The sequence below is a fragment of the Grammomys surdaster genome, unplaced genomic scaffold (genome assembly GCF_004785775.1).
Source record: "Grammomys surdaster isolate TR1022 unplaced genomic scaffold, NIH_TR_1.0 1055, whole genome shotgun sequence".
NCBI lineage: Eukaryota > Metazoa > Chordata > Mammalia > Rodentia > Muridae > Grammomys > Grammomys surdaster.
In genome coordinates this window covers 76,979-104,287 of record NW_021605474.1, presented here as the reverse complement: position 1 = coordinate 104,287, position 27,309 = coordinate 76,979, and the positions used below count along the sequence as shown (strand labels likewise).

Below are 27,309 nucleotides of genomic sequence, written 5' to 3'. Positions count from 1 at the left end.
TGAAAACAGTCCACAAAGGCTCATATGGAGTCACTTTAGGTGTGGCCTTGTTGGAGGAGAATCACTGGAGTGGGATTTGTTAGAGTTGAATTGGTCACAGCAATAGAAACCCTAAGACAGATACCCACTGGCCTCATCCAAACAATCCTAGAACCCTGAAGTAATTAACAGGTAACTTACTGAGCCCACTACTTAGTGTAAAACATTATAGCCATTCCCCACCCCCATGACGTTCCCTTTTTTTTTTTTTTAAATTCTTTTATTATTCTTTTTTAACAAACGGCCCCAGGGATAGGGGAGTAGGGGAAGAGAAGAGGGGAAGTGAGACTCCAGACCCACGACCCCTCCCCACCCACCCTTTTCCCCCTTATATATTTATAATCTATATACAAGCCCCGGGGATGGGGGTCAAGGGGAACTCCCTCAGCGGGGTGGGGGCAATCCAGGCTCCTTCTCCCCTCGGGACCCAGGCTCCTCTGCTCTTCGGGGAGGCCCTTCTCGAGAAGGTGGCCCTGCCCGTTCCCAAGGCTTCGGCATCCAGCGCAGGGCATCTGGTGGGGAAGCCTGAGGAAAGGTACACGTGGAAGAGTAAGTCAGCAATAATTCGGGAGCACAGAAGGGGACCTGAACTTAGGCTGGGGGTGGGGCTGGGGGTGTCACAGGTTTTCTCCTTCACCTGCTGGTAGAGGTCAATGCGCTGAGTTCGGAATACTCCACTGTAGGTGGAAGGTGGGGCCTTGAGACGGGAATTGAGACCAGAGAAGGGCCTGAGGGAGGAGAGGTGGTCAAGGTAAGCCCAAGACCTGACCAGGTTTCAAAGAAAATGCAGAGTGGGATGCAGAGCCTCTATCCCACTCCTGTTTACCTTCCAGATGGGGGAGTCCGTGATGACCCAGGACCCCCGAGGTTGCTGCTCAGCTTTCGGTAATCCTGGAAAGGCTTTAGTTCTACTGGGTGCAGCTGGAAATGAAAATAATTTATCCTATGAACTTCCTGTCTGAACCATTTACCCTTTATTTCCCTTTTGGGCACATAGACTCCGAATCCTCCCACCTTGCCTTCCTTCAAAAACTTGAAATACTGAATGGATCTTTACACCTCACCTCTGCTCGCCCCAAGCTAGGGGGGAAGGGCCTGGCGGGTGAAGGTAAGACCCGAGCAGCAGGAGCAGGTGGGGGCCGCACAGCTAGGTTGGGGGGCTGGAGAGCCGGACCCACAGGTAACAGAGAAAGAGGGGGTGGAGCAGGGGGCGGCGCTGGCGGCAGGGAGCCAAAGTTCACCACTGGCAGCTGTGAGTCTACCACAGGTAGAAGCATCTACAACAAAAAAAAATCCCCAGTGAGCCCATTAGAACAAGAAGGCATGTGGGAAAATCCAAACTAAGCCAGAGGCAGAAAATGAAGGGAAGTGGGAAGATCAAAGATACCTGTTGAGCAGGGGCTCCCGAAGGAAGGAAACCACTCTGGCCACCAGGCTGCAGAGGAGTAGAGTAAAAATCTGAAGGGGATGGCAGATCCTGGCGTACCTGTGGGGAAATGGGGAAAAGGTCAATTCTCAGGTGGGTGTGATGGCTCAGACTTGTAATCTGAACAACATGATGTTTTCCAGGCTCTCCAGGGCAACAGAGTGAGAAACCAGAACAGGTCAAGTCCCCCAAGAACATCCTCTCTGCTCCCCGAGCAGCTGCCCACCTCATACCTGAAGCAAGGGTGGGTCAGGCAAAGGGCTGGGGCAGAAAGCTGCAGAGTAGAGGAAGGATGGTGGAGGGTAGAGAACTCCCCCAGCAGGCAACTTCCCCAGCTCTGTGGCTTGCAGTGCTGAGAAATCCAGAAACTGGCCCTTGAGAGCTACCCCAGAGAGCAGTGCCGAGGGAGGGGCTGGACCTGGGGGCAGATACAGAGGCTGTGACCTGAAAAGAAGTTGGGGGAGGAGAGGGGGTGTTATTCCTTAGCTTGAGTGATACCTTAAATCCACTATTCTTTGGTATCCTCTCCATTCCTTCTCTAAGTCTGTAGATAATCTAGTTTTACCTGTACTGGTGCAATGAGGGTGTCCCAGGACGGAAGCCTCCACTATTGGGATGTAACTGAGAGTCGATGGGTGCACCCCCAGAGACCTGCTGGAGAAAAGTGACAGGAGCAGTTCCAGTGTCTTTGTTCAAGAAAAGCTAACTTGGGCTGGATATATACAGCACAGTGGTAGCGGGCTTCACTGGCACGTGAGCCCCAAGTCTGCTTTCTAGTGCAGGGTGATGGGTCATCTTGTCTGTCAACTGGACTGAGAAACACATGGTGACAACAGAGCACCCACCCACCCACAGTGGGCAGCACTGTCCCACAGGCCGAGGGCCTGGACCTAACACAAGTGAAAAAGGAGCCTGCTGGGGCCTCAGCTCCTAGGAAGACAGATGTCAAAGGTGGCAACCATCAAGTTCAAGGCCAGTCTATACTATAGAGTAAGCTCAAGGCCAATATGATTAACTTGGCAAAACCCTGTCTCAAAATGAAACATGAGAACAGGGCATGGGTGGGGCTGGTGACAGCTCAGCAGTTAAGAAAACAAATCCTACAGCAGAGAAATCTCCCAGTGGTTAAGTAGGTACACTGGCTGTTCTCCCAGAAGACCCCTTCTATCTTTACCATCCACACGGCGGCCTTTAGCCACCTCTAACTCTAGTTCCAAGGGTACTGTACACACATGGTGCAGACACATGCAGGCAAAACACCCGTGCACATGAAATAAAAACTTCCCGGGGGGGTTGGGGTGGGGAGAACCGCCCATCCGACACACTGGAGGAAAAAGAAAAATGGAACACAATGGAATGTTTTATAAATTAACCAACTGAGGGCAGGTGAGAGCACTCGGCAGTAAAGGCACTGGTGCTGACCCTTGGCAACCCGTAACCCATCCATGTCGATGCAGGTGAAAAGGACTGACTGCAGAGCTGTCCTCTGAGCTCTGCTTGCCGTGTAACACATGCAGAGGCACGCACACCAATTAAAAACATTACAACAAACAAACAATGAAACCATTATCCAGCTGAGCAAGCTGGTGGGCACACCTTTAATCCCAGCACCTGGAAGGAAGAGGCAGTAAATCTGAGTTTGAGGCCAGCCTGGTCTACATACTATGCTCCAGGCATAAAAAAAAAAAAAAAGAATGGAAAAAGAAAAGGCAGAAAGGGGCTTATGATTCAAAATAAAGCTTACTTGGGAATTAGGAGGTCCATGGCTGCCATAGAAGACCTCAGGGTACAGACGCTGACCTGAAGGGCTGGGTTCTGGACCACTCTGCCCAGAACCCAGGCTCTTGGACTGCGGCTCAGCTGAAGCAGAAGCACTAGGAAGCAGCTCCCAGTCTCTGGATATGGGAACGGCCTGAGCAAAAGAAGCCTTGTCAAAATGGAATGCTTACATTCTACAGTGCTTCTCAATGTGTTGGTCACGACCCCTTTGCTGAACTGACCCTTTCACAGGGGTCCCGTATCAGATATTTACACTATATTTCATAACAGCAACAGAATGACAGTTATCAAGTAGCAATGAAACGATTTGAGGGCTGTATTAACGTGGCAGCAAGGCTGGGAAGGTGAGGCCTGCTGCCCTAGCTGCTCATTCCTCTTACTTACTGGCCAAAACTCCCGGGCTTCCCACCTACCTCTGTGGCTGATGCCGACAACTCCTTCTCTCCTTTTAAAGCATCTCCTACCACGAGGCACAAGTCTGAGTCCTGTAATGTGTAGGGAAGATTGTAACAGAATGCAAACTCCCACCCCACTTGTCATCATCTCACACCCAAGTGGACATGTCCAAGTGGAACCCATTCAGACCTTGTTGGTAGTGCCAAACTCAACTTGAGAGCCCTGTCGGTGGGCTGGTCGGAGAGGGCCTGGCTCTGGGCCTCGGTCTGTGCGCTGTGATCGTTCTGTGCCTATGGGACCAGGAGGCAGAGACTGTTCCCGGGGCAGCTCCTATCGGGAAACAAAGTGTATTTAGGTGATAAAGAAACAAACCAAGAAAAAGCAAAGCACATTGGCAAAGGACGACAGTTGGTCAAACACAGGAGTGAGGAATGCCCTGCTGACTTGACATTGCTCATCCACCCTTCGACTTTACCTTCCTTTCCCCCTCATGGGAAGCAGGTGGCCGTCTCCTAGGAGGTTCATTGGGTTCAGAGCCAGATGCACTCTCACCAGGAACAGCATTCAGGGGTGAAGGTCCTCCAGGCCGCTTAGGGGGTCCCTCTGCTGATCCCTTAAGTCCTCCATCAGGGGAACTTCGCTGACTGCAGGAACCTGATGATACCTGAGAATCTCCACTCAGGTCCACCCCACTGTCAGACTGACTCATCTGAAGAGTGGAGAAGGAGCTAGGTAAAACACTCCCGACACCTGACAGGTGTCACATGCCAACCAAGGAAAGGAGACAACACCAAAAGAACACCCTCAAACGCTGTTGTCTACTCAGAACAGGTGAAGAAACATGACCAACACTCAATGAACCTCACTGCCACCACCATTCCAGGGTCTCCTCACCTCTGTGACTGCCACATCCTCAAAGGGACTCAGGGGCTCCATCCAGGGCTCTATGGAGCCAGGCTGGTAACTCTTGCGGCTTGCGGCTAGAGGAGAACACCAACCACGAGGCAGGCAGTGAGAAAACGAAGACCTTCCTCACACCACTGTGCCCCACTCCAACCTTTCCCCTCCACCAGCTTCACTCACCAGTATGTAAACGATTCCAGATGTGGGGAGTTAGGGCCTCTGTGCCTGAATCTCTGGATTCTTCCTGAGGGCCTGGGACCTCAGGCTTAGAGCCCAAGAATCCAGAGCTATGAGAAGCTGGCACAGTTTCCTAAAGATAAGAAAACCGAGAAAGGCAAAATACAAATAAGCTGGGGCAGAATGAGCAGCAGCAGCAGCAGCAGGAGAGACAGATACATGGGGACAAGTGGTGATTGCTAATGAGAGTCTGGGGTGAGAGCGAGTGGAACAACAGAATGTAAAAAGCATACAGAAAGCAGAACCAAGAACCTTCAAAGGCGGGAGTGCAATGAGACCCAGTCTCCAGCCCCATCCCTCACCTCCTGCAGCAGCTCCGGTTTTCGGGGAGGCCGCTCCCGCCGTTTCGGGGGGAAGGGATTAACCCCGGCAGAGTCCCGGGGAGTCCCGCCCACCCCCCTCACCATCGGCCCTGGCTCCTCGAAGTGGGGGTCTGGGGAAGAGGGGAAAACTGTCAGCATCTACCTCATTCCACCACTGACCCTAGCCTGCTCTCCCGACTCCACCTCCCAGTCCTTCCAGCACTGCAGAACCCAATAGCAGGGGCCCCATGACAAACTTCTGCTCCCCACTCCAGCACCTGACCTTTGGGGATGGAGTCATTCCCACCCACTTGCCTCCAGCTTACCAGAACTGACAGCGTTGCTGGCCCTCGAGGGGTCATAACGGGTTGGGGGCCGAGGGGAGGAGCCCTGAGGGGCTTGGGGAGGCCCAGGCTTAGGCCTTGGGTGCCCCCCTGGAGCAGTTACATTTCCTTGGCGGCTACTAAGTTGGGCCAGAGCCTGCTGGATGCCTGCAGGATTGCTGTGGATAACTTGGTCCAGGCGGAAGACAGCAGAACTACTGGGGGGTGGCGGAGGCAGAGGAAGTCCTGGAGGTCGCTCCTCAGGAGGACGGCTGGAGAAAGCAGAGTGTCAGCTCCTGGACTCTCTAAATTCTGACTCTGCTCCCTAGAAGTCAGCACCTACTTTCTAGCTTCTCTACTAGCCTCCTATTCTCTCCCCTGAGAAAACCCTTCCCATGTTTTCTGTTTATAAAGGCATGCTGAGAAAACCGGAACAAAACCTGCATGGGGACTGCCAACTATGGCGGACTTACTCATAAGTTCCAACTCCCGGGTACCCACCTTCAACCCAGCAACCCTAAGAATACACTTAGCCATTTACCCTTACCTACCTTCGGTTCTTGGGTGAGGGCCAGCTCCTCTTATCCCCTCGTCCTGGGCCGGTCCGCCCCCCAGGGCCTGCACCACCACCTCCACTACTGCCACCACCACTGCCAGTCTTGCCCCCAGTGCCTGGGCGCCGGTTTTGACGATCCATGCCTGGCCGCTGACTTGAGAAGCTCCGCTTGCTCAAATCCTTGGCTCGTTGGCTCAGGTCTCCACGAGACATGGTTGAGATGCCTGGTCCAGACCCACCTGCATTGGCCCCAGGAGTCCCCACAGCTTTAGAGGTCATAAGTGCTGCTGGGGGAGTCTCCTTGTCACCCCTGCGCTCACTGGCAAAGTCGCTGCTCTCTGATGCAGTCTCCCACTCCTCATTGGCTTGGTCAGAGTTCTGGTTTGACAGATCAGGAGACTTAGCAGCTGTGCGGCGAGGGGGTGGGGGAACTGTGACTGTTGCTAGTGTCTCCTCAGGTCCAGGGGTGGAGGTTGGAAGGGATAGGGAAGGGGGCTTGCCATCAGCTCCTCTGGCAGCATTTTCACGTTCTTGTTTCAGCCTTCGGAAACGAGGTGGTTTGTCCTGCTGTTGAGCCCTGCCATGTCGCCTCCGTCGGGGTCGCTCCCCATCTTCCATGCCTACGCCCAGGTTGCCAGCTCGGGACATGGGGGACAGAGGCCCTGAGATCAGCTTCTCTTTCAAAGGCTCCTTACTCGGGGGCAAAGGACCTGTTGGAGGTTTCTTTGGAACCAGGGACTTGGCTGGAGGGCTCCAGCCAGAGCAAACAGGAGGGGGCCGCCCCCCACCTCGGCCACGGCGTGATGGCACTCCTCTGGGAGTGAAGACACGACCACCTCGAGCAGTGGAGAATCGGGCGGGGGCTGGTGATGGAGGAGCTCCTGATTGTGGCGGGGCAAGAGGGACCTGAGAGAGCACCCCCTCTTTGGGTGGAGGGGCTTCTTTGTCAGAGGGGGCCAGGTCGCTCTCGTGAGTCTCACTGCCTGTTTCAGAGCCACGCTGGCGGCGTCTCTTGGGGATTTCTTCATACTCCGAACCCTCACTTCGTGTCTCACTGGCAGTACGGCCTCGGGGAGCAGAAGGGTGGTTTGTTCCCCCTGCACCACCCCCACGCCCATCATCTCCTCGGAACTCTCGGTAACTTCGGAATTCACGGCTGCGGGCTCCCCGACCCCGGCCCCCATAGGTCCCCCGGAAACCCCTTCCTCTGGCAAAATATTCTCCTCTGCCCCGACCACGGCAAGATGTAGGGCCTACTCTTTCATAGGAATAGTCCCTGCGAAGCCTCGGCGCAGGAGACAGGTTTCCACCTGGTGGGGTTTCTTTGGGGCCCACCTTGCCCTTAGCTGTCTTGAGTGCATCTGGCTTTGGGACCTTGGGGGTCTCATCCCCCTGTTCTAGGGACTTAGGAGGCAGTTCATCTACTTTCACAGGTGGCGGTGGCTTCTTTATAGGCCCGGCTCGGCGAGGAGGGACACCTGGCTCCTCTGGAGGGATGCCACGCCGACAACTGCCTGGTCGGGGACCCCAGCGAGTCTCAGTACGATTCTCTCTGCGTGGTGGTGGTGGGCCTTGGCTTCCACCTCCAACTCCACGGGCAGGCTTTCTGCCTGCTTCTGGCCCGGACAGCTGTGGCGGTTCCTCCTTGAGGGGTTCCTTCTTGGGTGGTGGAGCTTGCATCTTGGCAGCCTCATCATTTCCTGGAGGCCAGGGTAGAGGACGGGGTCCTGGGGCAGCTGATTCCTCCAGAGGGAATCTGGAGATTGGGGGCCCAGGAGTTCCATTCTCTGGAAAACCTGGATAATTAGCCAGATAAGGTGGGGGGGGAGGTACTGGGGGAGTCTCACTCCTGAAGAGAAAGAGAAAAGAAGTTTGTTAGGAGAAGGAGGAGCACAGACAGTTGAGAACTAAGATCTGGACACTCCTTCCACGTGCACCCTCTCACCTCAGATAACCCACACTACCCTCAGGCCTCCCCAGCAGCTCACCGCATACTCTTCTCCTCCTCGTCTGCTGCCTGGCGCAGTGGTGAGGTGAGAGGGCGAGGATCAGTGGGTGTAGTGGTAAAGACATCTCCTACCCAGGCCAACTTGGGGTCCACTGGTGGGGTGCCCCGTTCCCGCAACAGAGGGGGTGCATGGCGTTCAAATGGCTCTGAGCTTGAGCCCCCACTGTCTGAGCGTTCCCGGGGAACCAGGCCTAAAGAAAACAAAGATATCACACTGTCGTGGGCCTTCAATGCCAAAAGAACCTCTGTGTGAGAGCAAACACCACCTGCAGCTCCTGTTCTGTGAGGGTTTTGCCTGTCTCATGAACACAAGTCAGCCACTCCGCTTTCCTATGAAGCAATCACGCCCCACAGATAAACTGTGCCCAATGAAGGATCACTATTTACCTCTTTCCCAAGCCCACTCTCACAAGACCCTCAGAAGTGCCAAGCAGATAGAGACCACCATGGTCTTTGGCTATCGGTCACACAAAGACAGCATTCCCTCCTGGGACTAAGGAGGTCACCAGTACTCCCATGGACCCATACCAGAGGGATGTACACCAGGAGGGTAGAAGTCCAGAGGGGGCCGGCCCTGGAGAAGCCGAGGGTCCACGTAAGGAGGAATCATCATCCAGCGGGGGTCAAAGTTCATTGGAGGCATTGGTGGGGGCCGGCCCAGAGCACCTGGGTACAGGGCTTTGGGAGGTGGGGGTGGTGCCTGTGGGGCAGGTACAGCTCCCAGGGTCACAGGCTGTGGTGGTGATGGGGGCACTGGGGCAGGAGGGGCAGTGCCTTGTTGCTGCTGCTGCCACTGCTGTTGCTGCTGCTGCTGCTTCAGGAGCTGCTCCTGTAAGGAATGAGACAGGATGAGAAGGTTACCACAGCCCACACCCAGGGCATCAGTACAGGGAACGTTCAGATATGGAGCGGAGGGAACTATGCTACAACAGAAAGACAAACCCAGGCCTGAAGACAGCACATGAAGGGCAGTGAGGAGACAATCAGCCCCAATGTGGAAAGAACTTGGCCTCACCTGTTGCTGCCGCTGGAAGCGAGGTGGCAATGACTTCTGGTATTTGGGGTAGCCTAAGCCCTGACTGGGGGGCTGGCGAGCAGGACCAACCCCATCGCCCTTGGGTTCCACCTTTGGGGCTGGGGGTGTGGTAGGTGGAGGAACCTCTTCTGGTGGTTCAGGACCCTCTTTGGAAGGTAGTTGGGGTTCCGCTGCAGTGAAGGACAGTGACTTGGTCCATCACAACAGTCAAATATCCCAGAAATTCCACCCCTAGTTAAGTATTCAACAAAATACAACTGTGTAAGCGCTCATCCTGTTTAAGAGCCATAAAAATACTTTCATGCCTCAAGCATCCTTGTGATACTTGAGAAAACATAACTACAGAGAAGTTCTGCTCTACAAGACATTCAGATTCTCCTCCCACAGACCCTGCCACTCTCGGGCACGGACACCTGTCTTTACTGCCCAGGATCCCCTAGGCCTAGCAGACTCGACACCCAGTAGACCCTGTTCTCTTCTCCATACCTGGGCTGGCTTCGAAGCTGCCACTGCTGGTGCTACTGGCAGTGCCACCCCCACTCACCAAAGTGGGAACTGGAGCCACACCTGGACTGGGGGCGGGCTGCACAGGAGGGGCTTGTGCTGGCTCCTCAGGTTCTTTCTCTGGTGTTGGGGTTGGTGTCGGTGGCAGAGCTGGAGGTGTAGGGATTTCTTTGGGGACTACAGGTGGTAGAGCTGGGGCAGGAGGGGTAACAGGTGGGGCTGCAGGCTCTGCCTTGAGCCGCTTGTCAGGTGCGCCAAACTTCTCATCAAGACGCTTAAGTTTCTCAGCACAGGCTGCTCGGCGCTCCTCCTGCATGCGCCGCTCTTCCTCTTCTCTGCGCCTTCGGGCCCGTTCCACTGCCAGGGAGATCTCTGAGGAAGACTGCTTCCGGCGCTGCCGCCACGCCTCATCCTCATCTTCAGGTGCTGGAGGTTTGCAGGGAGGACCCCCTCGATCCTGGCAATGGGCAAACCCAGCAGGCCAGGCATGTCAGTCACTCTGCCTTCTCCCACCTCTTTCAAGGACCACACAACTATCTACAGCTACAGGATAAAGACCAGGCCTTGGAATGGTCTCTGGGTGAAGACAAACTCCTCACCTTTCTCTCTGTTCCTTTGTCACTTTGGAGACCTAGTCATGCAGGCCTTCCTTCCCAACATCCCAACTCATTTCCACAACTCTCCTACAACCAAAGGCTCCCAAACTTTTCTCAGACACAACCCTAGCTGTCATTACCGTCAACTAGTCAGTGGATGCCCCCCACATCTGACCCTCTCAACCCCGAATTGTAGATACTCACTGGGTAGTCCCCAGGGGGCCCCCAGTTCCCAACAGGCCCCCGGTGAGGTGGAGGTGGGGGAGGCTTTGGGGTAGGAGGAGCTGGCTCTGTCTCTGAAGGCCGAGAGTTCTCTGTCCAGGCTGTCTTGGGAGGGGGCAGTTCGCTGCCAGGGGAGGTGCCCTTTTTGCCATCTGTCTCAGGCTCCTCAGCAGCAGCTGACTGGGGATCCTTGCTGTGGGCAGATGACAGTATAAGTAAGCTCTGCTGTAACCAGCCCTTCTATGAAGACGATTACACCACGAGAAGAGCAGAGCCCCCTCCTCTGTGCCCTAACTCACTGGCCCTCAGCTCCCTCCTCATCGGAGTCACGCCCATCTTCCTCATCGCTGAATTTGAGCTTTTCAGTATAGTCGACCTCTTCATGGGCCCCTGAGGTAAAAGGAGATGGACATTAACTAAGCAGTGTGCTCTCCAATCCCAGACAGCTTCCCAAACACAGCAGTCTGGAACCGTCAATGCTAACCATGCTCACCCCACGTCCCGTCCTCCTCACTCCTTAGTACTCAGCAGCACTAGGCTTTCTATCGTTCCCTCTCTCCTACCCTTTCCCATCCACCTTCCTCTCACACGGCCTATCATCTCCTCATCACATTTTACGTTTGAGGATCCAAATACTCATATTCACCTGCCCAACCATCATCATTTTCCTGGTCCAACTGGTCAAACTCTTTGAGATTATCCTCTTTAAGAATAGAAGGCCGACCCACAGGCTCTACAAGGCGCATTGGTGGCCCTGAGCCCCGGGGGCCCGCCACACGGGGAAAACGGCTGTGTATTGGAAAAAAAAAGGAGGGGGGGGAGCAATGTTAAATATAGCACGTAGCAGAATCACATACAAAACTGAACCCCCTAGGTAGAAAAACCATCTCTCCCTAAGTAGCCTTACCCTGCCCCCCCCATAACAAACCCAGAATTTGATTGCTTACCCGGGCCCATCAGGAGTCGGGTATCTGTAAGGCCCCTGGGGTCCATAGGGCGGAGGGAATGGGAGATATGGGGGATACATCTGCAAAAAGGCCCAATAGCTGCTTAGAGGGATAAGCAGCCTGCCAGCCCTTTAAACATATTATCCCTCCCATCCTCCTGTCTCACTGGGGTCTACTTTCTGTGTCTTCCAAAGACTAAACCCTAATTCTGGTTTTCAGTGCGCCACTCCAAGTAACAAAGTCAAACTCACAAAGGGCGGCATCATTCCGCGGTAGGGAGGGAACTGGGGTGGGCCTGAAGGCTGCAGCCCACCCCGGGGATCATGACCATGATGAAGTTTGGAGTCCGGGCCCTCCAGTTCATCAGGGCCACGCCCACCTCCGTCCCTCCAAGTTGTAGAATCTGTAGTTTAGAAATGCAAAGGAGGAAAAGATAAGTTACCACTGATTTGGGCCAAGTGGCTGCATCAAAAAGCTGGGGAAGGTGGTGAGTAGTACAGCATGCAGCTCTTCCACAAAACAGGCAGAGCCTGGTTATGAGGCAAGCACTCACTCACACAAGGCAGCCACTCACTTTGGGGGCGGAGGCTTGGTCCGGGCCCAGACGACTGTTCGGCAGACTCCCTTTCCTTGGCAGCCTTGTCCTGGTCGCCAGCCGCCTGCAGGGTCGGAAATTCCTCTCGAGAGAATCGCGACAGTAGGTTTGATGCCCTTCCACCTGTTGAAATGAGGGCGTACACCAGACGGGTTCACTTCCTGAGCATGTACATCAAAGTGGAAGGCTCCAAATCCTGGGCGATTTGGACCCAAGACAAAGGCTCTCTCCTGAAGGATGCATGGCCCCTGCCTCCCTCCCACGAGCTCTAACACTCTGGCACTCACCATCTCCATGGGCTCCATGGGTGACACTGGCTTGTGCCCAGGACTTTACCCCGCTTGGAACCGAAGGAGTGTTCTAGGGAAGCCAGGGTAACAAATAGTCACAAGGAGAGCAGAGTAAGGGTCATTCTTCCTCCTCCAACCCCTCTAGTTCTCCAGGTACCTCGGGGGCTGTTGGGGGTCGTTTCGGCTGGTTGGAGGCAGGCGTCTGTGAAGCCGGCAGTGGCTGCGATTCCGGCGGCTGAGCGGTTGAGGCATCGGAACTGGGATAGCAGAATGGAAAGGTCATCCAGTTAGATGCTACTTCCTTCCTTCTCTAACTGGTACAAAGCTGGAACTGACCTCGCCTAGCACGACCATCTACAAACACTGGGACAGAAAAACTGTCACACAAGCCTTGTCTGTTTCTTCCTGTTTTCTCTCCACTGAGTTTAAGGTTTCATTTCTTTATCATCTAACAAACTAGGTGCAGAAGGTGCTTCTGTTTTTGTCTCTGGCTGAAGCCGAGGCCTTAATATACTCCCAAATTCAAAGCTAAAAGACTCATCAGGTTCCACAGGCCAGTCTACCTCTTGGGGTCGGACTGCTCCTGTTTGCTTGCCCATCCTGTTCCGTCTTTCGGCACTAGTGAGACATTGGGGTCATTGCCTTTGTTCTCGGCTTTCAGGCTTGGAAGGTTGGCTGGGGGTGGCATACGCCGGGCAATGGCAACTTTTCCGAGACTCTGCAGGCCATGTCGAGGGGCAACTGAAGAAAAGGTGGAGAGAAGGGTCAAAAAGCTCTCACGTGGGAGACCTAACCATGTCCCATCCACAGACCCTATTTACAACCTTTTCACTATAGGTTTTTCTCAGAAACCATTCCATTACTCAATAATCTCTAAGCTTTGCTGAGAAACATGAGATACAACATAATCATCACTCCTCTGTGGGATGGTAGATCCTGAACCTGCGGGGGGCAAGCTGGCCCCAGACCTTTCCAAATCCACATTGCTTTGCCTCCGATTCTTACGTGTCCAAGGACAGGGAACCAAAAACACGCCTTTGTAGGAGGATGACCTGTGTTTTACCCAGAGCCCGGCACCCCGTTCAGCACTGAAGATGAAACTGAGAGGTCTCCAGTATTCCTCTGGTCTGTTAGCTGCCTTTGTTGAAGAGCTCTAAAGCCCATACCCCACACATGCTCAGCCTGCAAATATCAGGAACGTCATTCCAGGACCCTCACCGGCGGGTTTCTGGATCTCTAAGGACTTGCCCTTGTACGTATCAAACAGGTTGAGCGAGGAATACTTCTTTCCATCCTTCCCCTTGGCAGTCGGCCCCGAGCGATCGGACATTGCGCTGGAAGCTCATTGAGTACGTTGGGTCCTGCAGGCACCTCCCCCAAAACGAGCCGGTGCCTGTGGACCAGACAGTTGGCAGCTCAGGTTCTGGCCCCTTCACAGACAAAAAGTCAGTCTAGAAGCTCTCTGTATTCTCTTTAGAGACCAGATTATGTGGCTCTCGAGCTTGTGTGAACTACAGTCTCTCCAGCAACCACAGCCCACTCGGCTTCCCGTCTCTTCTCCCTGACACATCCCGACAAAGAAAACCAAATAACAACCTAGTACCTTCCCGATCTACCCTTTGTGCCACTTTAGAAATGGCAGTTAATCTTTTTTCACTCCCCCAAAATAATTTCAGAGATAAAACCAAACCAAGTCAAAGCCCCAGAGAAAACGAGAATGAGGTACACAACTCCATTGAGCAAGTACGAGAACTTCAGATTGCCAACCCATTAGACACCAGCTCCCTAATCACGCCCCAGGGCCCTGTGTCCTAGGTTCCATTCCCAGCAGCCTTGAGTCCCAACTGGGGAGGTTTGAAGGAAGGTATGCTTGGAGCTTAAGGATTTTTATGAGCTTGCTTGGCCAGACCGGGAGCTGGTGCCAGAATCCGCCTCACTAAACAACAGGGGCTCCACACACTCCCAGGCTGAACAAAACCCCTGTATGCAGAATATTCCATCTACTCCTTAACTAGCCCCACCGTGGCTCTTGGAAACCTAAAAAAAAAAGAAAAAAAAAAAAACCAAAAAACTAGTGGACCCAATGTAAAACTACGGAAAAACAGAGCATTATGGAGCTGCCTCAAAAATACCCTGTAACCATGGGCCAGACAGCAGAGGGCCAAAACCAGAACCAACGACAATTTTTATCTTCATCCAATGTCTTCATAGGCAGTCATTTGTTTCCCTAACAGCCCTTACTCCCCAGACAGGCCAAAGCCTACATCTTAGTCCGTGCTGGAGTGACCAGGCACTCACTTGTGGGGTGGGAACGGTGTGAAAGAGAGAGATGGAAGATAGCGAGAAAGCATGCAGGCCGAGGGTGGAGGGCCAAAATCGGGGAGAGAACTTTACCATAAGCCGGAGACAAGAAGATGGGGGTTGCTCTATAGGCACTTAAGGAAGCCGACCTGAAATCTCCCACGGAGGGGGGGGACGCGGAAAAAAAATCACAGAGCGGACAGATTTAAACCAACAGAGAGAGAGAGTCAACGAGGAAGCAGGGACAGCTGAGGAAGGCTGGGGAGGGGGCAGCGTCAAAGGAGCCCGGGAGGAAAGAGGAAAAAGGAGGAGACGGGGGCTTCAGGGGAAACGCGGGGAGGCCAAGATGCCGGGCGAAAGCAGGGCTCCGGGATGGGAGTGACTCGACGCGAAGACCAAGGGAGAACGGGAACCAGGCCGCCGGGTGGTGGGAAGGCCCCCGGGAAGCCGGAGAGACCCTCAAAGGGAAGGTCTAACAGGCGGCCGAGGGCCCGCAGCCCGGCCGAGGGGCTGAGGGCGCGACGCGGGCAGGAACCGCGGCCCGGAGCGCGGCCGGGCCCTGAGGAGACGGCCGCTGGGCTGCGGGCGGCCCCCGGCCCTCCACGGCGGCCTGGGAGCGGCCGGCGCAGGCCGAGGGGGAGGGGCAGGCCGGCGGCAGGAGGACAAGATGGCGGCGGCTGATGGCAGCTTCTCCCCCGGCCCGCCGTCGCCGCCGCCCCGCGCCGGAAAGGGCGTCAGCGCCCGGCTCGCCCAGACTCACCTGGCCGGGTGTGTGGGGGTACGGGACCCGGGCTTAGAGGCTTCCCGGGGCGGATGGCGGCGGGGCGGGGGCGGATGGCGGCGGATGGCGCCGCGCTCGGCTCCTCCCGTCTCCCTCGCTCACTCCGCGGCTGGGCTCCGACTAACGGCCCATCCGGGCAACCGCCGCCCCCGGGAGCACCCCCCACCTCCCGCCTCCCTCAGCGGCTGGTCACGCCCCCTGATTTGCATAGGGGGCGGAGCCCTTTCTCTGCGACCCCTCCGCTCCACTGGGTCGTCCCTACTTTAAAAAATAAAGGCAGTGTGTGGAGGATATTTGCATAAAGGGGAGGGACTTACAGACGCTAGGACGCCGGTTGGCTAGAGAGACGCCTCGGCGTCGGCAGTTGAGACGCGTAGACCAGGCGGAATGCGGGGCCGTTGGGGCGCAGAATTTACACGACGGATGGTGGGAGAAAAAGGATGCGCATGCGTGGTGCGTCCACGGAAGGCTGGGAGCGGGACGCAGGAAAGGGATGCTAGGCCCCGGCCACTCTCAGCGGAGAAGACGGAAAGAACTGCGACGAATGGAAGGGATTAGCTAGTCGAGGGCGGAGGTACACAGACCCTGGAAGAATTTCAGGTCTGGTGTCCATTCGGGAGAGGTAAACGCGTCAGGGAGGCGGGGCTATCCACTTATCAAATCACGTTATGCAAATGAAGTGGATAGGCAAGCCAATCAAAGGGTCCAGAGGAGTGTATCATTGACTTTCTTTGAGTAGGCGTTCTTCGAGTGGTTCTGGGTATTTGCATAATATATGCAAATAATTTGAACAAAGACAAGGAATGACTTACTCTTCCAAATTTTAGCAGCGAATAACTACGGCGGACATTTGGCATTTACTTTTATGCTCAGTAATTTTCAAAACGGTGTTTTTATAATTAATGTTCTTTCAACACTGAGTTTCAGCTTTAAAGGTAGTACTATTTCCCCTCTTTGTTTCTTAGTACTTGACTGTGGAATCGTTTGCCTCTCACCACACCTACTACCTACTCTACATTTTCGTGTTAATTCTTACGTGTATTGGTGGGTACACTGGCCTCTATGGGTGCTTGTGCAAGCCAGAGGTCTCCCCCAAACACTTTATTCTTTGAGACATATTCTTTAATCTTTCAGTGAATCTTGGTACTTGGTTGGGTGAGCTCAGATGCCATATGGACCAGGCAATGAGCTCCAGAGATCTCCCTGTCTCTGCATCCAGGTGCTGAAGTTACAGACACTAGTGATCCGCCCAGCCTGTACATGAGAGGTCCAACCATAGGCCCTAGTGCTTGCACAGCAAGCATTTCTTCCAGTGAGCCATTTCCCCAACTCTAGAAATAACATTTACTTATTCTTATTTTATGTGTACGTGTATCTACATATATGCATGTGTACCAAGTGGGTTCATGGTGCCGAAGCAATCATCAGAACAGGATGTTGGATCTCTTTGAACTGGAATTACTGGAGGTCATGATATAGGTGTTGGAGATCAAATCCAGGTCCTCTGGAAGAACAGCAGATGCTGAACAGTCTCTCCAGTGGCCATGAGTAACAGTTTGAAGTACCAGAGACACGCACGGGATATTGTAGAGGCAGAGAAATAACCTGACGTCCTGGTGGGAGCAGGTTGAAAGTGTTCTAGGAATCGTCAGAATATATGGGGAGAGAGAGAAGGGGTGGGGAGAGAGTAGCGCTTGCCATCCACAGTAATTCCAGTGCTGCAGAGGCAAGAGACAGGTGGAGCCCCCAGGACTCCCTGGCCTGCCAGCATGCTCTCTCAGGCTAGTTCAAGGCCCATGAGAGAACCCATCTCAGAACCACACACACAAAACCAAGGTGGGCATAATCTGAGAAATGGCAGCCAAGGTTGTTACTCTCTGGCCTCTTCCATATGTATCTGCCTCTGCCTCTGCCTCTCTCTCTCTCTCTCTCTCTCTCTCTTTCTCTCTCTTTCTCTGTCTCTCTCTCTCTCACACACACACACAGACACACACACACGGTGTAAATCTTAGTCCATTTTGGGACATATTGAAACTGAAATGCTGCCAGGCGGTGGTGGCCTTTAATCCCAGCACTTGGGAGGCAGAGGCAGGCGGATCTCTGAGTTCGAGAGTTCGAGGCTAGCCTGGTCTACAGAGTGAGTTCCAGGACACCCAGGGCTACACACAGAGAAACCCTGTCTCGAAAAACAAAACAAAACAAAACAAAAAAAGAAACTGAAATGCTGCCTGTTGTCAAGGGCCAAAGGATCCTAGGCTCACCCACCAGGAAGCTGCAATTCCGTTTGCTACCAAGGGTTGAAGAATTCTGATCTCTCCCTACCTACACAAGAGCTATGTGAGAGGTTTACACTAGAGGGCGCCAGTGCTGCAGAGCATAGCTCAGGTACTGGAGACAAATGAGTAGCACGAGATGCAGAGGTCTCAGCTGTGCCCAGCTGGCGCAGGTAAATAAAAGAACCACCTGTCCAACAGGGACAATGAAGATGAAAAGCAAGCAGGACACAGTTAGCATGTGGGGCCCGGAGAGATGGCTCAGAGGTTAAGGGCACTGTCTGCTCTTCCAGAGGTCCTGAGTTCAATTCCCAGCAACCACAAGGTGGCTCACAACCATCTGTAATAGGTTCCGATGCCCTCTCCTGGCCTGCAGACATACATGCAGGCAGAATGGTGTGTACATAATAAATGAATAAATCTTTAAAAGAATTAACATGTGCTTGTAAATCTTGAAACACTCCACTTAGAGCACTGGGTCCGCAGCACTGTTAAAACCTGTCCAAATTGTTATTAAGTAACAAGTTCTTTAGGGTAAGTACTCTTCTGATCACTTCCCTGTGAACGGAAGACACTGGAGCATGGGACAGTTTGACTCCTTGGTGCCTGGTTGGACTCTCCCTTCTTACCTACACTGGCTTCTTTAAGAGGAGGGGCAGTCAGTCAAAAGCTAGCCAGACTACTCTTTGCCGATATAACCCCCCCTTTTTTTTTAGTGTTTTTTTTTCCAAAACATTTATTTATTTCACATATGTGAGTACACTGTAGCTGTCTTCAGACACACCAGAAGAGGGCATCAGATCCCATTACAGGTAGTTGTGAGCCACCATATGGTTGCTGGGAATTGAACTCAGGACCTCTGGAAGAGCAGTCAGTGCTCTTAACCTCTGAGCCATCTCTCCAGCCCTGTTTGTTTTTGTTGTTGTTTTGAGACAAGGTGTCTCTGTGTATCCTTGGCTGTCCTGGAACTCACTCCATAGACCAGGCTGGCCTTAAACTCAGAGATCCACCTACCTCTGCCTCCCTAGTGCTGGGACATGGGATTAAAGGTGTGCACCACTCCTGGCTGGCTCAATATACACTCAATATACAATCTACAGGAGGGCCTGTAGAACACTCTACAATATTGGAGAAACAATTTTACCTGATTGTCCCAGCCCCTGATTGTCCTCAGCCAGGGCTACTCAAATAGTTTATACTCAACTTTTTTTGCTATCACAGGCATCCATGAATTCTATATGATCTTCTGCCATTTCCACATAGTGGCCTGGTAGGGAAGCTGCTGTCACTGGTGCTGAAGGGACAATGTATGAGTTTTACAATACAAAGCATTTGCAGGAGATTTTGCTGTGGTTGACGCTGCCCCTTCCCGGAGCAATATAAGCAAAGATGTCCAGCTCACTTGGAAGTTGCTCGGGCAGCACTCCCATGCTGCGTCCCTTGGCGTGAGAACTCTGGGCCCCAGTTAAAGACTCCTTTTTGATGATCCTCTCTTGCCTGCCTTTCGTAGTGTGGGCTGAGCTGGCAATGGAGAAAGCGGCAGAGATAGCAGAGGCAGACAGCCTGGCAGCCGAAGAGGCGGCAGCCCATCAGTTTGAGAGCACGTAGACAGGAACAAGGGGAAGAGCAGAGGCTGAAGAGTAGAAAACTGTAATAAACCAGAGATGAGCTGGTAGTGCACCCATGAGTCCCAGCAGTCAGGAAGCAGAGGCAGGCAGATCTTTGTGAGTTCCAGTCCAGCCTTGTCTACATAGTGGGATGATGCCTCAAAAAGCAGGAGGGAGTAGCTGGTGGGATAGCTCAGAGGTTAAGAACGCTCACCACACTTTTTTCCCCTTCTGGCCCCGCTCACTGCAGCCCAAAGGCTTTTATTTATTTATTATACGTAAGTACACTGTAGGTGTCTTCAGACACCCCATAAGAGGGCATCAGGTCTCATTCTAGATGGTTGTAAGCCATAGGACTTGAACTCATGACCTCTGGAAGAGTAGTCAGTGCTCTTAACCACTGAGCCATCTCACCAGACCCACTCGCCACACTCTTACAGCTGACCCGGCTTCAATTTCCAGCACCTACATGGTGGCTCACAACAGTCTGTAATTAATTCCAGTTCCAGAGATCTGATGCCCTCTTCTGGCCTACCCAGGCACCAGACACACGTGTGGTCCATAGGCTTACAGGAAGGCAAAACATTCATATCTGTAAGGTAATAAAAAGATAAAAGATTCAGAGAAAAGACACTGCAGCCCCAGTTATTGTTAAGAGTTACAGAGAGCTGTCACGTTTTCAGGACAGGTCCTGGGTACCCCTGGCCAACAGCTGCAATGCTGCCTGGTGTCAAGGACTGAAGGATCCTAGGCTCACCTGCCAGGAAGCTGCAATTCCAATTGCTGCCAAGGGTTGAAGAATCCCGATCCTCTCCCTGCCTACATAAGAGCTATGTGAGAGGTTTACACTAGAGGGTGCCATTGCTGCAAAACCAGCCAAAACCTTTACTCACAGCGCTTTTTGGTTGGGGATGGTAATTATTTGGGTAGAACAAAAGGACTTCTGATGGGGCCCGCACTTCCCAGACTAAAGCAGGACCATGAGTCTGAGGCCAGCGTGTGCTACATAGTGAGTTTGGGCTGGCCAAAATTACAAGTGAGGCTTGGAGAAGGGGGGAGAAGAGAAGGGTGAAAAGGAGAGGAGATGTGGGAGGGAGAGGAGGGGAGGAGAGGAGAGAGAAGGGAAAGAGAGAGGGGTGAAAAGAAAGGGGGGAGAGGGGAGAGGAGAGGGGTGGGTTACTGAAGACGTGACTTGGTTAATAGTGTGACTGATTTTGCAGAGGTCAAGAGTCTAGTTCCCAACATTCATATCCAGTGAGTGGCTCACCCTCCTGTAACTCCAGCACCGGGGGATTCTGGGCCTCTGGGGTCCTAGGGCACCTGTGCTCATGCGCAACATGCTCACCTACATACACACAATCAAAAATAGGCTTAAAAAACTGCAGCCTTGCTTAGCGGTGTAGCTTAGTGATAAAGAATGTGCCGGAGTCCCTTAATTTAATTCTCAGCACCAAGTAAAATTTGCATATGTGTGGTATATTTATGTCCGAGCTACTATGTAGTCCTGGCTGACCTGGAACTTACTATCTAGACCAAGCTAGCCTCAACGTCACAGAGGTATACCTGCCAGTGCCTCCTGAGTGCTGGGATTAAAGGCGTGCACCACAATGACTGGCTTAACCTTTTAAATTGTGTGTGTATGTGTACTGGGGAGAACGCGTGTGAGAGCGTGGCCCACAGACAACAGCAGAGGGAGGGGTCAGAACCTCTGGAACTGGAGTGAGTCCTGGGAACCAAAATCTATTTTTTTTTTTTTTTTTTTGGTCTAGGGACTAAAGTGAAAGGCTCGTGTATGCTAGGCAGGCACACTGCCCTGAACTCCACTCTCAGCCTTGGTCCTATTCCCTTGCTCCGAGGCCTCGGGGCTACTGCATATGCAGCTCTTTCAGGGAGTAAAGAAAGAGGGGCTGAGGGCATATGTTACTTGAGTGCCTGCTCAGTATGTGGGAAGCCCTAGGTTCAACCGAGCATCGGAGGAAGGAAAGAACAGTGAATGACTCTGAACTCTGTGGCCGGAGACAACTTACCTGGGTCCCTCAGAGAAGGAAAGGCCTTGGGTCCTTAGGTCTGTGACTTTTCCTGGCTGGCTGTTCCACAATTTCTTATTTAGAAATGCTGAATTCACCATATTTGTTTCTCAGTGTACCCCCTCTTCCCTTTGTTAGTAGATAGGGGCTTTTGTTTTTGGCAGTACTGGGAACCTAGGGCTAGGCAGGCATTCTACCACTGAGCTTAGCCGGAGCTCTGGACTGGACTTCCCTCATGAAAAGCCCAACACCTTGTTTGACTTTATAGTATCACAAGGCCTCCACTCCATCTGTTCACTCAGGTTTCAAACAGTACTGAGGACTTCTGATAGCCCAAACATGAAAGCTTAGCTCTCAGCCGGGCAGTGGTGGTGCACACCTTTAGTCCCAGTGCTCAGGAGACAGAGACAGGTGGATCGATGAGTTTGAGGCTAGCATGGTCTACAGTATGAGTTCCAGGACAGCTGGGGCTACACAGAGAAACATTTCAAAAAATAAAACAAACAGAAACCTTAGCTGTCATTCCCATTTCCAAAGTAAATGAGAGACTGTGTGGTTGTCATGGTCACGGAGCACTGATTAGATGAAGACCCTGTTCAGGTCACCTTCACCCCTAAGCAGCTCCTATGAGCCTAGACAGATAAAAGGTATCACACCTATATTCTCTTATGGTTCGGTTTGGTTTGGTTTTTCCAGAGTTTCTCTTTGGAGCCCTGATTGTCCTCGCTTTGTAGACCAGGCTGGCCTTGAACTCAGACTCACAGAGTTCTGCCTCTCCCTCCAAGTGCTGGGATTTAAGGGGTGCACCACGACCGCCAGGCACACACCTATAATCTTTGAGGTTAAAGCTGTCTTGAGGGGGCTGGAGAGATGGCTCAGTGGTTAGGAGCACTGATTGCTCTTCCCAAGGTCCTGAGTTCAATTCCCAGCAACCACATGGTGGCTCACGACCATCTGTAATGGGATCTGGTGCCCTCTTCTGGTGTGTCTGAAGAAAGCAATGGTATACTCATATACATAAAATAAATAAATAAATCTTTGGGCTGGAGAGATGGCTCAGTGGTTAAGAGCACTGACTGCACTTCCAGAGGTCCTGAGTTCAAATCCCAGCAACCACATGGTGGCTCACAACCATCTGTAATGAGATCTGATGCCCTCTTCTGGTGTGTCTGAAGACAGCTACAGTGTATTCATATATAATAAATAAATAAATCTTTAAAAAAAAAAAAAAAAGGTGTCTTGAGGGCTGGAGAGATGGCTCAGCAGTTAAGAGCACTGCCTGCTCTTCCAGAGGTCCTGAGTTCAATTCCCAGCAACCACATGGTGGCTCACAACCATCTGTAATAACATCCAGTGCCCTCTTCTGGTGTGTCTGAAGACAGCAACAGTGTACTCATATACATAAAATAAATGAATCTTTAAAAAAAAAAAAAAAAAAAAAAAAGCTGTCTTGAAACCTGGAATCTCCCCTCAGTACAAAGAGGAGCATCAACCATAGTTGACCCACAACCTTACTACCCTTCCCTCCAAGATGCTGCCTCCCCCTCCCGGGATCCAGGACGGCCGTCCCCAGTAACCGCAGAGCTGACTTGGCCCTCTAGGGAGCATTATTTATTTAGTTTGACTCTGGCTCACAACTGCTGCTTTTTCTCCATGCTGCTGTCCTTAGAAGCTCCTCAGTCCCACCTCCAGTTAGGGCAACTCAGAAATAGCTTTCTTGGCTGGGGGACCAGTTGGCCGCTGGTGTTCTTTGTTTTTCTCTTCATACATCAGAATCCTGGAAGAGACACAGGCATCAGGGACAAATCTCTCAAGGGAGTAAATCAGGTTGCTTTAAGAGTGCAGAAGAAGAGGAAGGGCCAGGAACACAGTGCTGGGGACTGCGGGGACCAGAGCTGTGGATGGGTTGGGGATTGTGAAGGGTCTTGGAAGAGTCCATCTGAGAATGAAAGGTGGCTGTGGGGACAAGCCTGGGGCTGTGGAGAAGGCAGGGAGTCCTGGGAGATTGGAACTCGGCCTCACATTCTCAAGATGGCAGATCTCTTGCCCAGCATTATTCTGAGAAAGTCAGCATAGCTGAACGTCTCCTCGGAGCCACTGGACACCTCTCTAATTAATCTCTTCAGCTCTAGATGGGTCTTGGGAACCCCAAGTTTCTCCAGCATTCGCTTCAAGGACATGATATCTGAAGGTGGAAAAGGAGGGTCCCCTCTCTCTGCCATCTTGTACCTCCATGTCCCCACCCCCACCCTTGTATTGGTTGTGGCTAGACCCTTTCCTGTTTACCGGGACAGAACTAGGGGACAAGGCCTCCATTTCCCGAGGTCTGCACACTAACCCAAACCACCCTTTTCTCACCGATATCTCCATTTCCATTCAGATCAAACTCCATGTACTTCGCTGGTGAGAAAGAGCAGAGACAGTAATTGCTGTTGTGGGGGTTTGAGGAAGAGGTGACTGAGCATGGCCAGGGGAGAAGACACGGAAGGAGGGCCTGGGGATGGGGGCCTGTGACGGAGCCTATGGGGGTGCTAAGATGGGGAGAGCAGGGAAAAGGACCACAAATGGGAAGGAGGAGCTTGAAGGCAGTCTCCCTCCTCCACAACGGTCAGCTGGCTGGTCCTCAGGACCCCCAGCCCCAGCTTCCCTCCCCGCCCACAGCCCTCCTCACCTCAGGACCCCTAGCCCCTGCTTCCCTCCCCGCCCACAGCCCTCCTCACCTCAGGATCCCCAGCCCCTGCTTCCCTTCCCGCCCACAGCCCTCCTCACTCTTGAAGGCTTCCAGTTTGGACAGCAGATCCTCATCACTGCTGTATTTGGGATCATCGAGGAAGTGCTGTGGGGGGTCAGATAGGATCAGGGATCACCTGGTCAGCCTCCAGACGCCCTCCCCCTGGCCTGAGATGCTCCAGACGCCCTTCCTTCAGCTCCTGCTTTTACCTTGTTGATCCCGTCCAGCCTCTCTTCCTGCTGGGCCTTCAGCAGTCCAAAAGCTTTTCCTCCTAAGGGGTACAGAGGTTAACCACCCCTCCCTGCCTTTCCTCCTCCCCGTGCCCAGCCCAAGTGCTGCCCTCTGAGATCCTCCAGCAGCCCTCCTGGCTCCTGGGACTATGTGGTCCACCTTCCCTACCCTGCAAATCCCTGCTCATAGCTCCTCAGACACTGGTGGCTGTAGGTGGGGAGATGATGAGTGAGGCTGGCAGTCTGTCTGCTGGCTCCCCTCTCCCCCAGCTCCCCAGTCTCCTCTGGGACCTCTCATACTTCCCCTTTCCACTCATTCCCTCCTCACTAACTCCCAGGCATCACTTCCCCATCAGCTTCTGCTGACAACAGCACCCCAGGAGAAGGCAGGCCCGGTTGAAAAGGGAGATGAAAAATTCCTTTGATGGGCAGGGTCATCGTCCAGGCCCTTGAGTTCAAGCAGCCATCTGGCCTCAGCCTCCCAATGGCTACACCTGCAGCCCTGTAACACACCTAGCTCCACACAGTTCCTCCAAAGCAGCAGCTTGTACATGGGAGAAAGACTTAGATCAGCTCCTGGAGGTGTGGAAGGGCACAGGATCTGAAGGACCAAGCGTGATACCCTAGGCCTGCAATCTAGCACCTAAGAGAGGTTGAGGCTAGAGGATCCTGGGAGTTGGAGACCAGCCAGGGTACCACAGTAAGAACCTGTCTCAAACCTAAACCAAGGAAGCAATAAACAATGGCTTTCCCCAGATCCTGAGATGGGGGCTGGGAGGGTTTACTTGAAATTTCCTCAGGCTTCATGATGCAGGTTAAGACAGGCAGCTGAGGAGGACTGGCTGACTTTCTCCGGTATGGAAGAGAGAGGCTGAAGTCTGCAGGCTGCTCCAGGAATGGGATGAGCTGAGCTTAGGGCCCTGGAAAGGAAACCTCTCTCAGGAGCTACAGAGGACCACCCTGGACACATGGAGACATCTCCCAGAAAGACTTTGCTTTGTGTCCTTCAGGTGCTTGAGTGTCAACCTCTTGCCTCGCCTGCTTTGAAATCTTTAGCTGAATCTACAAAGTCATTTGAGAGTTTAAAGAGACACTTTGGAGGAACAGAAAGTGAGACAAAGGGACAGCAGACTGAGCCACTTCCTGTCCCCACCAGGGGCTGAGCAGGGGTCTAACTCTTGCAAATGCCTTCCCCTCATACCAGGGGTAGCCTCAGTCCCCACAGTCACTGGACCATCATGGGAGGGAGGGCTGTGACTCCTATGCACTCAGACCCCTTTCCTCGTGCCTTCTCCCCCAGGCTATGCCCCCTTGTACTGCAGGCTGTGTCTGACCACTCTGCAGAAAACTGCCGCCTCTGGCCCTGTGAGAGGCTCACAGTGTCTGGTGGAGACAGTTCTCTAGCCACGTTCATGCCGAATGCCTCCTGTTTGCAGAGCACACTGCTAGGCCTGGGGAGCCAACAGACAAAAAGTCTGGTCTGGTGGTCTCCACACAGAGGGCTGTATGGAGAGAGCCGGTTTGAATAGCACCGCTATGGGAGACGGCTGAGAAAGTGCTCTCAGATGCAGGAGGTTTGTGGGTGGGAAGGGGAAAAGTGTGCGGTTTTTCTTTTAATTTTCTTTTAATTTCTACTATTTGTGTGTGTGTGTGTGTGTGTGTGTAGGCATTTGTAGCACAGGATGTGTATGTAAATTAAAGAACTTGCAGGAGCTGGATCCAACCAGTTCCTCAGTTAACAGCACCTCATGGGAGGGCTCCTCCAGCAGCAGCCAGTTCCTCAGTTCCTAGTGGAAACTAATCACTCATCCTGTAGTCGAATTCAGTTCTGACAAGGCCGGCCAACCCTCTGTGTGGAGGGGCTCCGTCCTTACAAGCTGCTCTAGGTTAACATGCTGGTCTGCAGTCCAGGCCTCTTCCACTTCTGACTGCTGCAAGCCCCACTTCAGATTTGATAATCTGCTGGACTGGCTCACAGGACTCAAGAAAAGCCCCTTGCCCACGTTTGTGCTTCATTATAAAGCAGCCAGCACAGTGGCAGCCGGATGCATGTGAGCCGGGGAGAGGGGTCTGGAGCCTCCGTGCCCTTCCCTACTAGCCGGGCCTGGCAGCCCTCTGACCCGCATCTTCTTGGGTGTTTGAGGAGACACCACCAGGCTGGGTGGATCTGGGACGGCCCGTTAAATCATTAGCTATTTAAATAATCAGCTATTGGCTACAGACCAGTTGAGTTGAAAGTTATAGCCCTCTTCCTCATTCTTGCCCTTGGCAACAAGATTCCTATCTTCAGGGACTTTCCAAAAGTTACCCTATTAACAACCCAGTTAAAAGAGTCTTACTATCATAGACAGAAGACGCCGTATTGAACCTTTATCAGTTAGCAAAGTGCAAGGGCTTTAGGAGCTTTGCCCAGGAAGTGAACGAGGATCTATGTTTTGCTGTGACATGGGGAGTGTAAGAACAGCACCTGCCCAAAAGCCACCCCTCCAGGTGAGAGCAGTCTTCTGGCTGGAGCAGGCTTAAGCAGCTGCAGAGGAAACCGGCCTGAAGCTTGTTTGGGGCTAATAAAAGAGTAAAGGGTTTTTTAAAAGTAGCCGGGGAGATGCAGGACTACCAAAGGTTTGAGGCAAGCAGCTTTATGGAGTTCTAGGTGAGCCTGAGACAGACAGGGTCTGGAAAGAAAAGCAAGGGCCAGGGCGGGGCTCCGAGAGCGACAGCGCTGCTGCCACCGAGCATGAAGACCTGAGTGGGAAGTCGAGAACCCACATGGTAGACAGGAAGGAACAGACTTCCACAAGCCGACCTCTAACCAGTCCAGTCATGATTTGCACTCAGACAGAATAAATTTAAGAGAAAAACCAAAACCCCAAAATAAAGTGTACCAGAAGAGGCCTGGGAATGGAGTCAGGGAGGAGCTGTTCTAACTGTGAGATTAGAGCCTTTGCTAAGAGCCTTTGTTAATGGTTCTGTGCTCTCCAAGGGGAGTGACTATAGAGTGTGTGTGTGTGTGTGCTCACATGTGTGTGAGCGCGCACATGCCCTGAGAGCCTTCTATTTACCCTCCGTTCTCCCAGCCCCGCTCCTTGCGCAGGAGACTGACCTGTGCAGACCACATCAGAGGGTCCGTCTGGCTTCCAGTTAGTTTGGGCCTTGGAGGAGCCTGACAGGGGAACAATAGGATGGAGGATCTGGGTGCCTGT

At 52.9% G+C, this 27,309-nt stretch overlaps 2 protein-coding genes and 1 non-coding gene across 5 annotated transcripts; all 3 read right to left on the bottom strand.

Moving 5' to 3' along the window:
* Positions 1 to 251: 251 nt before the first annotated feature.
* Prrc2a (proline rich coiled-coil 2A) lies at positions 252 to 15,404 on the bottom strand. 3 transcript variants are annotated; one of them, XM_028783244.1, is made up of 31 exons: positions 15,221 to 15,404; positions 13,378 to 13,552; positions 12,723 to 12,900; positions 12,317 to 12,416; positions 12,157 to 12,229; positions 11,849 to 11,992; positions 11,526 to 11,677; positions 11,275 to 11,354; positions 10,974 to 11,116; positions 10,627 to 10,717; positions 10,310 to 10,520; positions 9,492 to 9,966; positions 8,985 to 9,175; positions 8,498 to 8,798; positions 7,950 to 8,160; positions 5,957 to 7,810; positions 5,409 to 5,677; positions 5,083 to 5,213; positions 4,724 to 4,853; positions 4,535 to 4,620; positions 4,116 to 4,349; positions 3,830 to 3,970; positions 3,658 to 3,729; positions 3,210 to 3,377; positions 2,031 to 2,116; positions 1,699 to 1,909; positions 1,427 to 1,525; positions 1,104 to 1,316; positions 866 to 960; positions 677 to 767; positions 252 to 564 (listed from the first exon to the last, which is right to left on the bottom strand). In XM_028783244.1, the coding sequence occupies exons 2-31, from the start codon at positions 13,487 to 13,489 to the stop codon at positions 424 to 426; spliced, it is 6,483 nt and encodes a 2,160-aa protein (XP_028639077.1). In that variant the 5' UTR covers positions 13,490 to 13,552; positions 15,221 to 15,404; the 3' UTR covers positions 252 to 423. The 3 variants fall into 3 exon arrangements, with proteins under 3 accessions (XP_028639077.1, XP_028639075.1, XP_028639078.1); XM_028783242.1 differs by having other exon boundaries at positions 2,031 to 2,119; positions 15,221 to 15,363; XM_028783245.1 differs by having other exon boundaries at positions 367 to 564; positions 2,031 to 2,119; positions 9,573 to 9,966; positions 15,221 to 15,299.
* Positions 13,077 to 13,207, bottom strand: LOC114634696. The gene has a single exon (XR_003713367.1). It is a non-coding gene; the product is annotated as a small nucleolar RNA SNORA38 (small nucleolar RNA).
* Positions 15,405 to 22,733: 7,329 nt separating the features above from the next.
* On the bottom strand, positions 22,734 to 24,471 carry Aif1 (allograft inflammatory factor 1). The gene is made up of 6 exons (XM_028783289.1): positions 24,279 to 24,471; positions 24,089 to 24,150; positions 23,918 to 23,984; positions 23,507 to 23,548; positions 23,171 to 23,333; positions 22,734 to 22,925 (listed from the first exon to the last, which is right to left on the bottom strand). The coding sequence occupies exons 1-6, from the start codon at positions 24,295 to 24,297 to the stop codon at positions 22,841 to 22,843; spliced, it is 438 nt and encodes a 145-aa protein (XP_028639122.1). The 5' UTR covers positions 24,298 to 24,471; the 3' UTR covers positions 22,734 to 22,840.
* Positions 24,472 to 27,309: the final 2,838 nt, after the last annotated feature.

Coding starts and splice junctions, on each gene's coding strand:
- Prrc2a (XM_028783242.1), bottom strand. CDS start 13,489: ATGTCCGATCGCTCGGGGCCGACTGCCAAGGGGAAGGATGGAAAGAAG. Junction 11,355..11,525: donor GCGGAATGATGCCGCCCTTT/GTGAGTTTGACT, acceptor GCCTTTTTGCAG/ATGTATCCCCCATATCTCCC. Junction 3,730..3,829: donor AGTTTGGCACTACCAACAAG/GTCTGAATGGGT, acceptor TACACATTACAG/GACTCAGACTTGTGCCTCGT.
- Aif1 (XM_028783289.1), bottom strand. Junction 23,549..23,917: donor CAAACTGGAAGCCTTCAAGA/GTGAGGAGGGCT, acceptor CTTTCTCACCAG/CGAAGTACATGGAGTTTGAT. Junction 22,926..23,170: donor AGATCTGCCATCTTGAGAAT/GTGAGGCCGAGT, acceptor TGTCTCTTCCAG/GATTCTGATGTATGAAGAGA.